A 14,401-nucleotide genomic window follows, 5' to 3' on the forward strand; every position below is an offset into this window, starting at 1 on the left:
TGGAATTTCAACTGTTTTAGTCTCAATTAATTTTGCTGTCAAAACAAATGACTGTTCCTAGTGTTTAGATGTAAAAGCTCAATCACAAAGGTTAATTTTGCATTATAAACACATACACAATCTTTCTGTTACTAACTCCTCATGCCACTTCATATTTAACATTCAATACAAATATTGAAAAGTGAAGTTAAGAAAGAGAAATACTGCTAAATAAAAACCAAAACTACTGCTAAATGTAAAATTATTCAATGTATATTGTTCACATAATCACCATACAATTAGTTACTGAAAAAGTTCGCATATGAACAATATCATTTATATTATAAAATATTTAATAATGTATGAAAAGACAAAGGTTCCTAACCATACTGTAACATTTCTTCAGACTTTTCCTTTTGGATTAAGACCCTGGTTTTCACTATTTTAGAAACCTAAAAAAGTCATGTTCAATTTATATAATCCTTTAATAAATAAAAGTTTTATCTACAAAAAAAAAAGTTTCAGAGAACTTAGGAGTTGTATTAGTCAATATGTTGCAAAAATACTTTTGTGAAGTAACAAAAATATTTTTGCAGTAAAAACTTGCACTGAACTTCGGCAAAATAGAATACTCTAATGCAGATTTTCACAACATGCAACCTATTGAACTCTCTTGTGTGTCCTGTGGATTTTTTTTGGAAAATTCAACATATCTACTGCTGCCAAATGTCCCCACTAGGATAAAATGTCACCACCAGAGCCTAATTTTACCAGCTATCTTTGTCCTAAAAGATCCTATACTAACAGGTGCCTCCAACATCTCAAGGCTTCATCGACACCAATAGCTTCATCATAGCTGCAGCACAACTATTCACCAAACAGATGATCAACGTACCAGATATACCTTTATGGCACACTATTATTTTTGTAATATTTTTGTATGACGCAGTGGCTCAGTGGCTAAGATGCTGAGCTCATCGATCAGAAAGGTCAGCAGTTTGGCAGTTTGAAACCCTAGTGTCATGTAACTGATTGAGCTCCCATTACTTGTCGCAGCTTCTGTCAACCTTGCAGTTTGAAAGCATGTAAAAATGCAAATAGAAAAATAGGGACCACTTTGATGGGAAAGTAGCAGCATTCCGTGTGCCTTCAGCATTTCGTCATGCCGGCCACATGACCACGGAGACGTCTTTGGACAGTACTGGCTCTTTGGCTTTGAAATGGAGATGAGCACCGCCCCCTAGAATCGGGAACAATTAGCACATATGTGCGAGGGGAACCTTTACTCCGTTAAATTGAGCCAATTATGTGGGTGACATGATTTGTAACTGTTATGACTGATTATTATGATGAGCAGGCTCCATTATGGTTGTAACTTTAGGACTCCCTGTATTTCTATTTGGAGGATAAGAATTCAAGGTAGAATGTATTCAGCCTCAACATAGCAGAGAGATATAAATGTGATGCAGTTTTACTAAACTTTGAAAGTTGACACTAGTTCAACATAATACAGATATATGTGACATTTTTTTTTAACTTTGAAAATTGACACTAGCTTTGACTAACTTTAATAATCAATAATAAATTAAATGGCAAAGTCTTTTATTTTATTTATTTTTAGACAATTTTTAAGAGTAACCATGTTGTTTTTCCGTGCTCTGCTTTGGAAACCCCTCAGCTATTTTCCTCTCAGGGCTGTACGATGGGAGCAGACTGAGAGGACTCTTCTTCCACAGCTGTGCCAAAGTACTTTTGGGATGGGCAGATTCAGTTTAATTGAGGGCAGCACTGAGGGCAATTCAGTAGTAAATAATAAAGCTAAAGTTGCTTAGCACAGCTTTACTGGAAAATACCACAGAAGAGTACTACCTGCCTCTGACAGCCTGCTAAAAACTTCATACTGAAGGTCTTCTACAATGGACAGCTCTGCTAAGCACTATAAACAATCTCACAGCATGTACCAGTGCATGCTAAACATGTTGGATTGCTTCTGTGCAGATTGCAGGCACAATCCTAAAACTGACGGGCTTACAACACCTGGACCAAGATAGTGTGAAAGGAGGGAGGGAGGGAGGGAGGAAGGAAGGAAGGAAGACATACTTTGAGTCTATTTTTCTACAGAATAAATTTTAGGAATTCATTAGTTTCGAGACTCAATAAAATATGTTTAAATTAAAGAACATAAAGTAGATTTTTAAATTAATTGTAAATGTTAATTTTATCTGGACTGGGTATAGGTACATTAAAAGTTACTCTTAAGACTGAGCCAATTTCATTTGAGGTAAATTGAATCAAAGGAGAATAATTGTCAGTGTAAAAAGTATCAAGTTCAACTGTTTCTTAAAAATGAATTTTAACAGTTTAGCAATCGCTAAATTATAGCTGATTTTATTTTTTAAGTAGAGTTATACACATGCAGAAAGTATATTTTATTTGTTCATTCAATTTATATGGCTGCCCATCTGAAATATGTGGCTCTCAATGGCTTACTACACTACATAAAACAGTTAGTTTGGTGTAGTGGTAAAGGCATCAAGATGGAAACAGAAATTGAGAGTTCTAGTTCCACCCTCAGCCCAAAGCCAGCAAGGTAACCCTGGGCCAGTCACTTTCTCTTAGTCCAAAGAAGAAGACAAAGGCATACTGCTTCCAAAATTTCGCCAAGTAAACTGTAAGAATTAGCCCATGTAGTCACCATGAATCAACACTGACTTGTAGGTCCTGAATGAATGAATGAATGAATGAATGAATGAATGAATGAATGAATGAATGAATGAATCAATCAATCAATCAATCAATCAAAAGAATCACTAAATGAACAAAATTCCCTTTTAATGACCCTGTAGTCCCTATTTTTGTGTAGTCAGGATGAATGGATAGAGCTCAGCATTTACTAGCCAGATGTCCTTCCTGACAATCACATGGAGTTTGCAGCAGACATTCTTTCTTTGCGTCCTAGGAGAGAAACATCTAACACTACCTAGGTTTGAACTCTCAACCTTCCGAGTGGGAGGCAAGAGGTCTTCATCACTAGGCCACCACACTGCTTGAATGAATGAACAAAGAGTGTTATAAAAACCATATAACATCAGCAGCAATCAAGGTTTAAGAAACCAACAACTACAATCAATATAACCATTGAACAGATTTCTATTGTACATCTAGATTAAAGCCGAATGGCAAAACCTTGTCTTCAATGGCCTTAAGAAAGCTATTTTAAAAAGAGTTACCAGTATATGGGGGGAAAAAACTAAACAAAAACTCACCAGGTCTGTCTTTGCCTGTGCCTTTTAACTCAGCAAATTTTTGTATCAGACTTTCAACTGTTGTGTTTGCCATGTTATTTCTAAATTCTTCATGGACCTTTCAGGAAAAAAAATAAGTTCAGCTGAAGATTATTGAGCAATTTTAATACTGCAGAAGTTTAAAGATGAAAGAAAAAGGCTTTATAGCAGATGTGTCCAACCCATGGCCCATGTGATGCATGCAGCCCTGGGCAGCTAGTAATGAGGTCCCACATTAACTATATTATGTATATTTCAGTGACGTGCAGTCAGGGGAAGCAGAGCCTCACCACTGTCATCATGAAAAGAAAAAAAAATGTAAAAGGAAAAAGGCTGAGGTAGTTGCTGCCGGAGTCACAGTAGATGACTCTGCTTAGTGCTTAACTGTTTAAAAAAGCCTCTAAAAAAGTGCCCTCTACAGGAGGCGGTGGGAGAACCATGTGCCTCATTTAGTCTGACTTTATGATCACTTGAGCAGAGTTAAGCAAGGGTTAAAAGCTGAAAAAATCCTTATGTAGATGAGGCACGTGGTTCTCTTGCCTCCTCCTATAGAGGGCGTTTTTTAAAGGCTTTTTTAAATAGTTAAGCAGAGTTATCCATTGGGGACTCTGGCAGCAGCTAGCCCAGCCTGACCTCAGCAGCTCTTGCCTTTTTCCTTTTACATTTTCATGGCAGGCAAGAGCAGAGTTGAAATCCTCTGTGATTGTGAAACAGCTGGAAAAGGTATGTGGGTCAGAGGGAGGGGGAGGAATTCAAAATTAATGTAATTTGTAAGTAATTGTAAGTAATTTGTGTGTGTGTGTGTGTGTTTGTTTCTTCACTCAAACAAACTCTCTCTCAATTTGAGAGAGAGTTTGTTTGAGAGTGAAGAGAGGGAAGGGGGGTAGGAGAGGCAAGGAGGGCAGCCCGCCAGCTTTCTTTCTCTGTGTCCAAGGAAGCCCGCCTCTGCTGGCAGGCTGCCGCTTTCTTTCTTTTGCCCAGAGGCTGCAGCCCGCCTCTGGGCAAAAGAAAGCGCCAGCCCGCCGCTGGCTTCCTTTGCCCGCCCCACCGCTATGTCGGACATTGCGGCAGGGCAGGCAAAAGCCACTTTCTTTCTTTTGCCCAGAGGCGGGCAGCTCAGGTGGGCTGCTGGCTTTCTTTTGCCCGCCTCTCTGTCGGACATAGCGGCAGACAAAAGAAAGCCAGCAGCGAGCTGGCGCTTTCTTTCGCCCTCCTGTCAGAACTCAGGCGGGCAAAAGAAAGAAAGTGTTTTAAACAGTGGGATGTCGGGGGAGAAGACTGCCTCACCAGCCATAAACCTCACCACACGTCGCTGGTATATTTATATGCAGCCCAAGACAATTCTTCTTCATTCAATGCAGCCCAGGTAAGCTAACAGGGTATAGTAATCAAATATGAAGGTTTTATTCAGAGAAATGGTCTATGCAAATATTCTGAATTTAAGGTATTTTGACTTCAGTTTCTTGCAGCCCCTGTGAAAGACAGAGCCAGCCAACTTCATTCTCCATTTTTTCTTAATATATTATTTTCTATTAATATATTCTTTTGATCATTAACTTTTGTTTTCTCTTCTAACTTTGAGAGATGGCCTCCATTTTGTATTTCTTTCTGTACCCTTGCTGTTTAACTTAATTCAAATGGAGTTTTTTTCCAGTTATTTCTCTTTTCACCTTTATAAACCTTTTTGATTTCTCCTTTTATGGAAGTCTATATTTTTCAATTTTTGTAAGTACTCTTGAATATTTTATATGACTGGGAACTTTTCTCTTGACATGGAAATCTTCTAAGAATTCTAAAAATGCTATAGTATTTGATAGAAGTAATTTTTGGCCCAAGTATTTAGTAAGGTTAATTTAGCTAACTAGATATGGGTTAAATATGTTTTTGCTTATTTGCCCCTGCAGTGTTGTAATTAATATGAGGCAGCAACTTCATTTCCCATATTTGAATGATTGTATGATGAAAGTTTATTTTATGCCATATTTTAACTTATAGGTAGAAAATTTCCCAGTGATCAAAAGGGAAGAACCACATGCTGGCTTCTGTCTCAGATGTTCTCTAAATATAATCAAGAGGCAATCACTAGTGTTGCAAACAACCAGAAATATAAAAATTTAATTATGCCTTTGAGAAAAATGCATTATTCACATTTTACTATTATTTATTGATAAAATATTTGCTCCATATATAAACTTTTTTCTTCTTATTCTAGATATGAAAACATTTGTACATTGTATGATAAAAATATAATATTTATATTATAATGGAATATATAAAAATTGCATTACAGTTAGCCCATTAAATCTTTCCAAATAATTTCAAACAGATATTAAGTACAAACCTTGATAGGATAGCAGTTCAGATATGAAAGACTTTTCAATTCAGAGTACGATTAATGAAATACAATCAATGACTCACCTCTCCAATCTGCAAATGAATTTCATTTATTGTACTTGAAAAACATTCTATAATCTCTTTCATATGGAAGAGATGCATTTCTTCAATATCTTGAAATTTCTGTAATATAAAAAGATTTTAATTTGTCAATGAAAAAGTTTTATGTTCAACAATTCTTCTCAAAAAGAACATTAATTGGTATAAAGGACAACTTGCTCAGATTTAAAAATGTCCCTGGGGCTAGGATTTATGTGCAAAAATTTCCTCTGAAACCCAATTACAAATAGTTTTTATTCAACCTGGATTTTGTATTGTCCTCTGTTAGACTCCTTGCAAAATGCTATAAAATAAAGGGGAGGAAAATTGTCTGTAAGAATGGAATAAAAATTAACCAAGATTCTAGCTATTTTATATATAATGGTAGGGTCAGTGGTGGATTGCTAACCATTTTACTACCGGTTCGCTTATATTTGCGTGCAACCCTTCTGTGCATGTGCAGAAGCATCCGGGAGGTGGTTGGAGTCTCCTGCCACCGCCACTACAGATTCAGCCGAACCAGGAGCAACCCACCTCTGGGTAGGGTTCAAATGTAGATATGCTTGAAACAGACATTCTGGTTCAGTGAATCTGCTTCATGATAACTTTCAGTGTAATAAATTGGAGATAAATCTTACCTGGGAAGTTATATTCATCTTTTGTTCAAACTCAGATTTTGCTGCAGCATATTTTTCTACATATAATTTGTACATTTCAGTAGCTTTCTTGGATTTTACTGTTGCCTAGACAAATCAGAGGAAGAAGATATTTTACTACAAATTTAGTTTTGGCTGGTTTTGGGAGCAGAATTAGCCAGGACTGGTTGAGAGTCCTTGCTAATTCATAGGGATCCCAGAATTATAGATCAGTCTTTTGTAAAAACAAAACAACATTCTGGAAGAAGGCATTTGACAAGCAGTTTCTGTACTATCACCAAGAAAAATACATTTGACAATTGAGTTCAAGCAACCTTTACCTTTCCTTACATGTATTCATTTGCTCTCAGAGTAAATATCAATTCTTATACATAACTCATAAAAATTAACAGAACATCTAATGTTTTAATAAAATATATAAAACTTTTTTTCTCGTAACAGGCTACATAACAGTTTTATTATGTGTGAGAAAATGATTGTTCAATTTATTTATTTTTTAATTCCCATTAAAAATCAGTAATCTCAAACAGAAACAATTCCACAGTTTAGGAAAAATATAAGTGCTGAAGGTAAAGTAACTTGTGTTTCTCTTTTGGATTTCAGATGAATAATGGCTCCAAATAAAATAAACATTTCTACAATTTATCAAAGCTGAACAATTTTTGTTTTAAGATTCAGATTATGGAATACTAGCTACTTTAAGACATTTGACTTATACAGTCACCAGAACCGATAGTGTACATTTTCAGGATACCACACAATGTTTACATCAGTGTATTTACCTTTTAGGGAATAAAGTAGCAAAAATGATACATTTTGGCTTAAATGTTTGCTAATGTACAACTATTCCAGTAAGCAAACAACATGTCACATTTATCACTAATATTGTCTCACCTAGAAAAAAAAATCTGTAATTTTAGGCTAAAAAATGCAAGAACAAAAGAAAGGCTTTAAAAATTTACCTTGTCTATTTCTCTCTGTGTTGCACCTTCTTTTTTCAAACGTTCTTGTTCCACGCATTTTGAATTGTAGTTTTCTTTTGCTTTTTGCAGTGCCTGGGTAATACTCTGAAAATTTTGAACTGCTTCCAAAGTCCCTGAAACTTCTTCCTTAGTCTGTTAAATATCATACAGGTATTACATTCTACCAATTCATTTTATGTAAAATAATTAAAGAAAAATTAGGAATGTATATATATATATATATATAAAACCTTTTTGTGAGCTTTTATTTGTTCATCTCCATATTTCTGCACTTCTTTTATTAATTCTTGCAGCTTTCGAACAAGTTCTAGATGACAGCATGCTAGTTTTTCAGTTGATGATTTGAAAACATCCCAGACTGGTGCAAATGTTCTAAGAAGTGAAAATGACAACAGTTCAGTACCAAAACCATATGAAAGTAAGGTAATATATTATGCAACGTGACAGTGTAGCATGTATTTTTAAAAAGATTCATATTTAATTATTCTAGAAGCAAATATTGTGCTTATAGTTAGCCACCTAAATGTGGATAAGGTTAGAGCTGGATCAAGCTCTCAAGAGTCAAGTATAATTGTCATAGCAATTCAATATAAATGAATACTCTGATCTTATTACACTGAAAAAAAAGTATCATTCACATAATTTTCAAATGTCTTTACATTTATAGAACAGAGCCTGCAATAGTTATATGAGTTAAATTCAACAGTCTGTTATGGATATGGTAGAACTGATATTGAAAGGCTTTCAAGTAGAGTTGAGGAAAGCAAGAACCAGTTAAGTTCATGAGGTTTAGTTCAACCTCAAGAATAGAGTCGGAATTTTTTTTCTTTGTGGAACTTAGCATTGTATTCCTAGCAAGAATCCCAAGAATTGTAGATTCTGTTTCTTCCAGGGTTTCAGACAATCATTATAATATAATACTGAAATTACAAATATTAATGGGATTATGTTGAGAAAAGCAGAAAAGCCACCCCAATGCTTTCAATCGGCCTTTCAATTATCTCTGATATTAAAACAGAATCTGAATCAAACTGCATTGCTATTAGACTCCATCAACTTACCCAATCTGTGAATAGTTGCTTGCTGATTTGGCGAGCTTTGTCATTGACCTTGAATAGGCTTCCTCTATTGTAGCTCTATTGAAAAAAAAGAACAACCTTGTTTTGTTTGCTCAACAAGCAAAGTGCAAAATCTATAATGTTCTTTGAATAATTAATTAAAACAGTAATCACTAATTGTATTAGTCCAAGTCTTAATTGATCTCAGTTAGAGATAGTTTTGTGTAGTGGTTAAGGCATAAAAGCTAGAAACTGGAAGACCATGAGTTCTATTTCCGCCTGAGACAGCTGGGTAACCTTAGGCCACTCACTTTTTCCTCTCAGTTCTAGATAGGAGGCAATGACAAATCACTTCTGCAAAAAACTTACCAAGAAAACTGCAGGATCTTGTCCAGACAGTTTCTGAGAATCATACACAATTGAATGTAGGAAAAAAAAATTGAGATCAACACCTCCACAACTGTAAACTTTTAAAGTACTAACATGCTAGAATAGTGTCATGGGCATGGAAAAAACCCTCAGTTCTTTCTTTAAATGTGTAAAGAAAAAAAGCTTTGTCCTAAAATTTGAATGTAAAAAAAAATCATTTGCTTGCAAACAAAACACCAATCTGGTTTTTTCCTTCTAAACTCTGTTATTATGTCATCAGAGTTTTTCCTCATAAAATTAGATTAGCTTGCATTATTATGGTTGGTCACATAGTCAGCCAGATTATTTAGACTGGATTTGGCGTTTTTATCCACGTAGCAAATTCCTCCCAAAGAGCTGGGATATGCAGATGTTTACTAATATTAAAGGTATTATCGCAGAATGTAAGCTATTCCAATAAAGCTGTCTCTTACATTGATTGATGGCGATTTTTGCCAATGCCAACAGTATTCAAATGGTGCTTCAGATATTTTGGGATTGAACCCAAGGAACCTATTACTATTGGTACTGTATTTGCTTTCTTTGCTACAGTTGTCTTTCTATTTGCAGATCTTTATATTTTGTGATTTTCTCATTCTTTCTTTTCTTTTTATCTCCACAACAATTGCCAGTTCTTTAGCTAGTGTTTGCCTTCATACTCGCTGGGTTCTTCCTAAGAACCTAGTACGCCATAGTCGGATAACCAAGGAAATCAATTTTCACCTGTCAATTGCAAATCCAAATGGCTTTTTGCAATTGACAGATGGACATTTTGTCAATACACTAATTTTCTAAGTGCAATCCAAGATTTCTATCTTATGGGGGGGAGGGTAGGCTTCTTGAGAGTGGGAGAAGAGAAGGAGAAGAAAGTGATGGATAAGGTACAAATATGGTGTATGGAGAATAGAAGAGCCAATAATTGTCTTTGAGAGTTGATGGTAAGATGAATTGATGTAAACATTTAAAAATACAATATGATGTTGGCTATGTAATAGTATACATGTGATTATATGTTATGAAAAAATAAAAAACTTTATAAAAAATTATGATGGCCCTGAACGCAGGGACTTGCTGGTGCCTGAAGTTCCAACCATTGCAGAATGCTTGTGTTCATATGACTGAAATTTGGGCACTTAGCAGCATGCCTGCCTTTATGACTGTGGGAACACTGCAACTGAGAGGGCCAGAAAGCCTCAACCAGCTAGGCTCAGCAGTGCACAGATCTCCTGCTTCTCCCCCTTCCTACCTCCTTTCTTCCCTCTGTCATCTCTTCCTTTTCCACTCCTCATTTCTCTCTTCCTCTTCCCACCCTTGCCTTCTCTCCTATACCTCTCTTCTTCCCTTACCTCTCTCCTCTACTTCCCACTCTTCATCTCATTTACTTGGTGTATTTCAGCTTCTGAGCGAGCTCCACGTTATGTTGATGGCCTTTATAATTCCTTTTCAATATACATATTTAACTTTAACATGTATTCGCCTCCTTTTTTTAAAAAAATAGAACAAAAGTATACATATATAGTCATTGTGCTTTTAAACCCCACCTCCCCCAGCCTAATTTTGGCCAAGATGTAGACCTGGTTACAATTCTCAGCTATTCTCATCATTATCTTTATATAATTATACATCCTTACATGCCCCCAATTTGTGATTCTGTCTTTAAATCTCAATAGTTTCCCATTGTAGGTGTATTTCATGTTCCCTCTGCATTTTTCCATATCTTGGATTACATTTCCCTTAATTGTCTATAAAAGGGCCATCATAATTTTGAATGGTCACTAAACAAGTGGTCATAAGGTGAGGACTACTTCATCATTTATATGTTAAAAATTATACCACTTAATTTTAATTCCACAAAAGCTTATTAATAAGGTGTTTAAGCAGTAAGTAATAAAAACTGATATAAAGTACAAATGTTCTTGAAATCCGCTGAAGGATTTCAGCTCCCCTTGGCACATGGAAGGGAAATCCTTTGGCAGTCTACAAATTTTCAGAATTTCAGCTCTTTTTCTTCAGCTCACAAAAGGATTTCAGCTTCCCTCTATCTCTTCTACTTGCAACATTTCCTATCCAACTTCCTCACTGACCTTCTGGGGAAGATGCTAGAAAGTTTGCAAATGGCAACCATATGATTGTGGGGTAGTTGGCTGTAAATGTGAGCTGGTTGCCAAATACTTGAAGGTGCCTGATGACTGTGGGAGGGACTGGCACAACGTTCTACAATGGCTGGAAGTGTTTTACAGGCCACAAACCACCTTTCCAAGATTGTGGTAACTTTGAATGGTAATTAAACAACCACTTGTTTAAATTCACTATGTCCTCCAAAACATTGCCTACTCTTTAAAAACCATCCCACTTTAGCAAATATTTGCAGTTACTATTTCCTGTACGTGACTTTGATCTCAACAACTGATTCGATTTTTAGCAGATAAAAATTAGTTAGCATTAAATGCCATTGAGTCGGTTGCTTCCTTTAGTGCTTTCCTAGAAAATTATTTTGTCTTCCTCTCCTACTGCTAGTTTCAATATTGCCAGGCCATCATATTTTGCTCTCATCACTGCCTACGTATGTTTTTTTTCGGTTGCTAAAGGGAAGAATCACCCTATTTGGTCTAGGTTGACTGAGTCGTTCTTCTGCAATCTCTAATGTTTAATAACCATCTCCTAATTCACAATTAGAAGATATGTCTCTTCTTTCTCACTGTTCAGCTTTCACAACCATATGGAAGATTATTATTTAAAGAATTCTTATCTTTCTGAATGGAATCTAAGATTGACATTTCCTCTTCATACTGAACATTTACCTGGATATTTTAAACTTAGGTTTTACTTTAGCAATAAGTGAAGCCTTCTTTCTTTTAAGCTAATAAGATATTATAATCTGCATATCTCAAATTCTTATGCTTTCAACCTCCAATATTGATTCCAGCTTTCATCTCCTTCATTCGCATTTTTTTTTAAATAATATGTTCACTGTTTAATTCTTTACTCTAGAGGGGCTTTTACACATAATGAAATTTAAACTATGAAAATATTGAAATTTGAATAAGAGAATTTTCCAATAGCAAACAGTAAACAAAACACCCACTGCACTGGCTCCAAACCTCACAAGGCAAAGAAATAAACAACACTGCTAGTTTAATAGTTAATCATTGTTCAAAGACAGAGGATTTGATTGACTGGTTCCATCTCTCTTCCCCACCCACCCCTGTGTGCAGTTCATCCATTTATCCTCCTACCCATTCATCTTAAACTTCATGAAGTAATACTAGAAGACTCCTCTTGAAAAAAACATTCAGACTGCCTTTTCTACCCTATAAGACTTTTTTCACATAGATTTTTTTTTTACTCCATCAGTCTTCTGAAACGGATCTGAGGCTCATCTATCAGATATTGCCTAGTCTAAGATAGCAGCATGGAAAGTATGTAGATGATTTGATTATTTGTACTTGCAGCTAAGAGAAGCATCTGGAACATGTAAAGCATGTGGTGGGAAGTCTCCACAAAGCTTATCTAATTCTTAACCCTCTAGGTCTGTCCTTGGTTTCCAAGAAACAAAATACCTGGGATTTAGAATGGATACCCTGGTTAGACCAGATTCATTACTCTAAAACAGAGGCAATTCATCTGGCTAGATTTCCTGAAATGAAGAAGTGAAAACCTTCTTAACTTTAATTTGGAGTTATTATAGATAACTGTCTACCTTAGGGTGCAAATCCTTATATAGGGTTCCCAAACTTTCTCAGTTCACCACGCTCTTAGTATTACAGTAATTCTTTCATGGTTCCCTTAGGCCAAATGAAATAGTAACCGTTTTTTTGTTTGTTAAACAGGTCAAAAGTATAAGTATTTATAATCTAACAACTGTTTCAAAAAATAGCACACATACATTGAAAAAGGGCGTTGGTACTTACCTGATACGCCTCTTCTCATAGTGGGGGGGGGAGTATCCAGCATGGGTTGACTTTATCCTCTCGTTGATTGGACTGAGTCATCAGAGCTCTTGGTATAAGCCTCTGGTCCACCAGGCTCCGCCCAGTTTGTAGACGAAGAACTCTATCCGACTCGTTGAACCATCCACTCCAGACCTTGTTAAGGTTTCTACTTTTTATTGAATCCTACTTTGGTCATGTTATTACAACCTACAACCTAGTAAATGTTACCCTACCATGACAGGGGGGGTCTGGATACTCCCCCCCCCACTATGAGAAGAGGCGTATCAGGTAAGTACCAACGCCCTTTCTCCATAGTGAGGGGGAGGAGTATCCAGCATGGGACGTACCAAAGCCAACGTCCCTAGGGTGGGTAATAAGTTGAAGACCCCTGGCCAAATTAAGCCTGGTGAGATGTCTCCCTTGCCCTGTGGACAGCCTGTAGTACCCTGCGCTCAAACAAAGCCTCCACCGAAGCAAAGGTGTCCAGCTTGTAGTTCCTCACGAAGGGTGAGGAAGAAGACCCTGCGGCTGCCCTACATGTCTCCGCCAATGAGGCCTGTGTAGCCCAGGATGCCAAGGTGGCTGCACTTTGTGTGGAATGTGCTGTGATGGGGCTTGGTGCCTGCATGCCCTGGGATTGGTAGGCTGTAGCAATGCAGGTCCTCACCACCTGCCTATTGTGGTGGAAGTCACCTTTTTACCCAGAGACCACAGATGGTAGGAGACCAACCGGGCCTCGGACTTTCTTTTTGGGCAGGTTCTGTCTAAGGTGTGCCACTTCTTCTCTAGGGGGTGAGCAGGGTCCAGACAGAAATTGGGCATGCCCAGGTCCTGTAATTTGTGGAAACATGAACCCACCTTAGGAATGAAAGAAGGGTCCAGCCGCGGCACCTCTCTGTCCTGGTGAAAGATGCATAGGTCGTCCTCCATGGACAGGCCCTGCAGCTGTGATGTCCGCCTGGCAGATTTGATGGCCACTAGGAACACCACCTTAAGGGTTAAAAACTTTAGAGACATTGTTCGCAATGGTTCAAATGGGCCCCCTTAAAGCATCCAGCCCTTTATGCAAGACCCAGGAGGGGCACCTGTGTATCCTGAGTGGTGTGAGGTTGGATGCCCCCTTCAGAAACTGCCTTGCTAAAGGTTGTTGACTGAGTGCCTGGGCTCTACCGCATAGAAGCGCTGAAAAATGGCCGAGACTTGTCTCCTAAATGTGTTAGGGTCTAACCCCTTGTCCAGGCCTGCCTGAAGAAATCTGAGCACTAAGGGCTCTATCCCCCTGATGGAAAGTCTTTCCTCCTTCAGGATGCTCCGCTCAACCACCAAGTGGTCAATTGGAGCCATAGGGGTTCCGGGTGATCCAGTGACCCCTGCCTGAGGGAGAGCCTATCCTGAGGAATCCTCTGCACTCTGTCCCCCAATAGCGACTGAAGGTCTGCCAACCATGGCCTCCTGGGCCAATAGGGGGCAACCAGTACCAGCTCCGCCCCCTCCCACAGAATTTTTGGATGACCCTGGGAATCCGGGGCAAGGGTGAGTAAGCGTAGAGCAGTCCCCGAGGCCAGGGGCCAGGAACCTTCCATCCTTCCAAGGTGGGTAAAATGAGGACCCGGATTGTTGTTGGGGGCGACATGCTGACTCTGTAAACCGCCCAGAGAGGGCCGAAAG

At 37.8% G+C, this 14,401-nt stretch overlaps 1 protein-coding gene across 2 annotated transcripts in view; it reads right to left on the minus strand.

Annotated features, from left to right (window-relative positions):
- Positions 1-14,401, minus strand: part of FCHO2 (FCH and mu domain containing endocytic adaptor 2) — a 76,171-nt gene that overhangs the window by 42,322 nt on the left and 19,448 nt on the right. For both annotated transcript variants that reach the window (XM_087715659.1, XM_087715660.1), the window contains exons 3-8: positions 8,397-8,471; positions 7,566-7,707; positions 7,315-7,467; positions 6,335-6,439; positions 5,682-5,780; positions 3,246-3,342 (exon numbers count right to left, since the gene is read on the minus strand). In XM_087715659.1, coding sequence (XP_087571785.1) covers positions 3,246-3,342; positions 5,682-5,780; positions 6,335-6,439; positions 7,315-7,467; positions 7,566-7,707; positions 8,397-8,471 — 671 coding nt within the window. The remainder of the gene's footprint in view (positions 1-3,245; positions 3,343-5,681; positions 5,781-6,334; positions 6,440-7,314; positions 7,468-7,565; positions 7,708-8,396; positions 8,472-14,401) is intronic.

This window comes from Thamnophis sirtalis, unplaced genomic scaffold (genome assembly GCF_051295495.1).
Source record: "Thamnophis sirtalis isolate CommonGarterSnake01/CBP01778 unplaced genomic scaffold, rThaSir2_p1.2 scaffold_5, whole genome shotgun sequence".
NCBI classification, from domain to species: domain Eukaryota; kingdom Metazoa; phylum Chordata; class Lepidosauria; order Squamata; family Natricidae; genus Thamnophis; species Thamnophis sirtalis.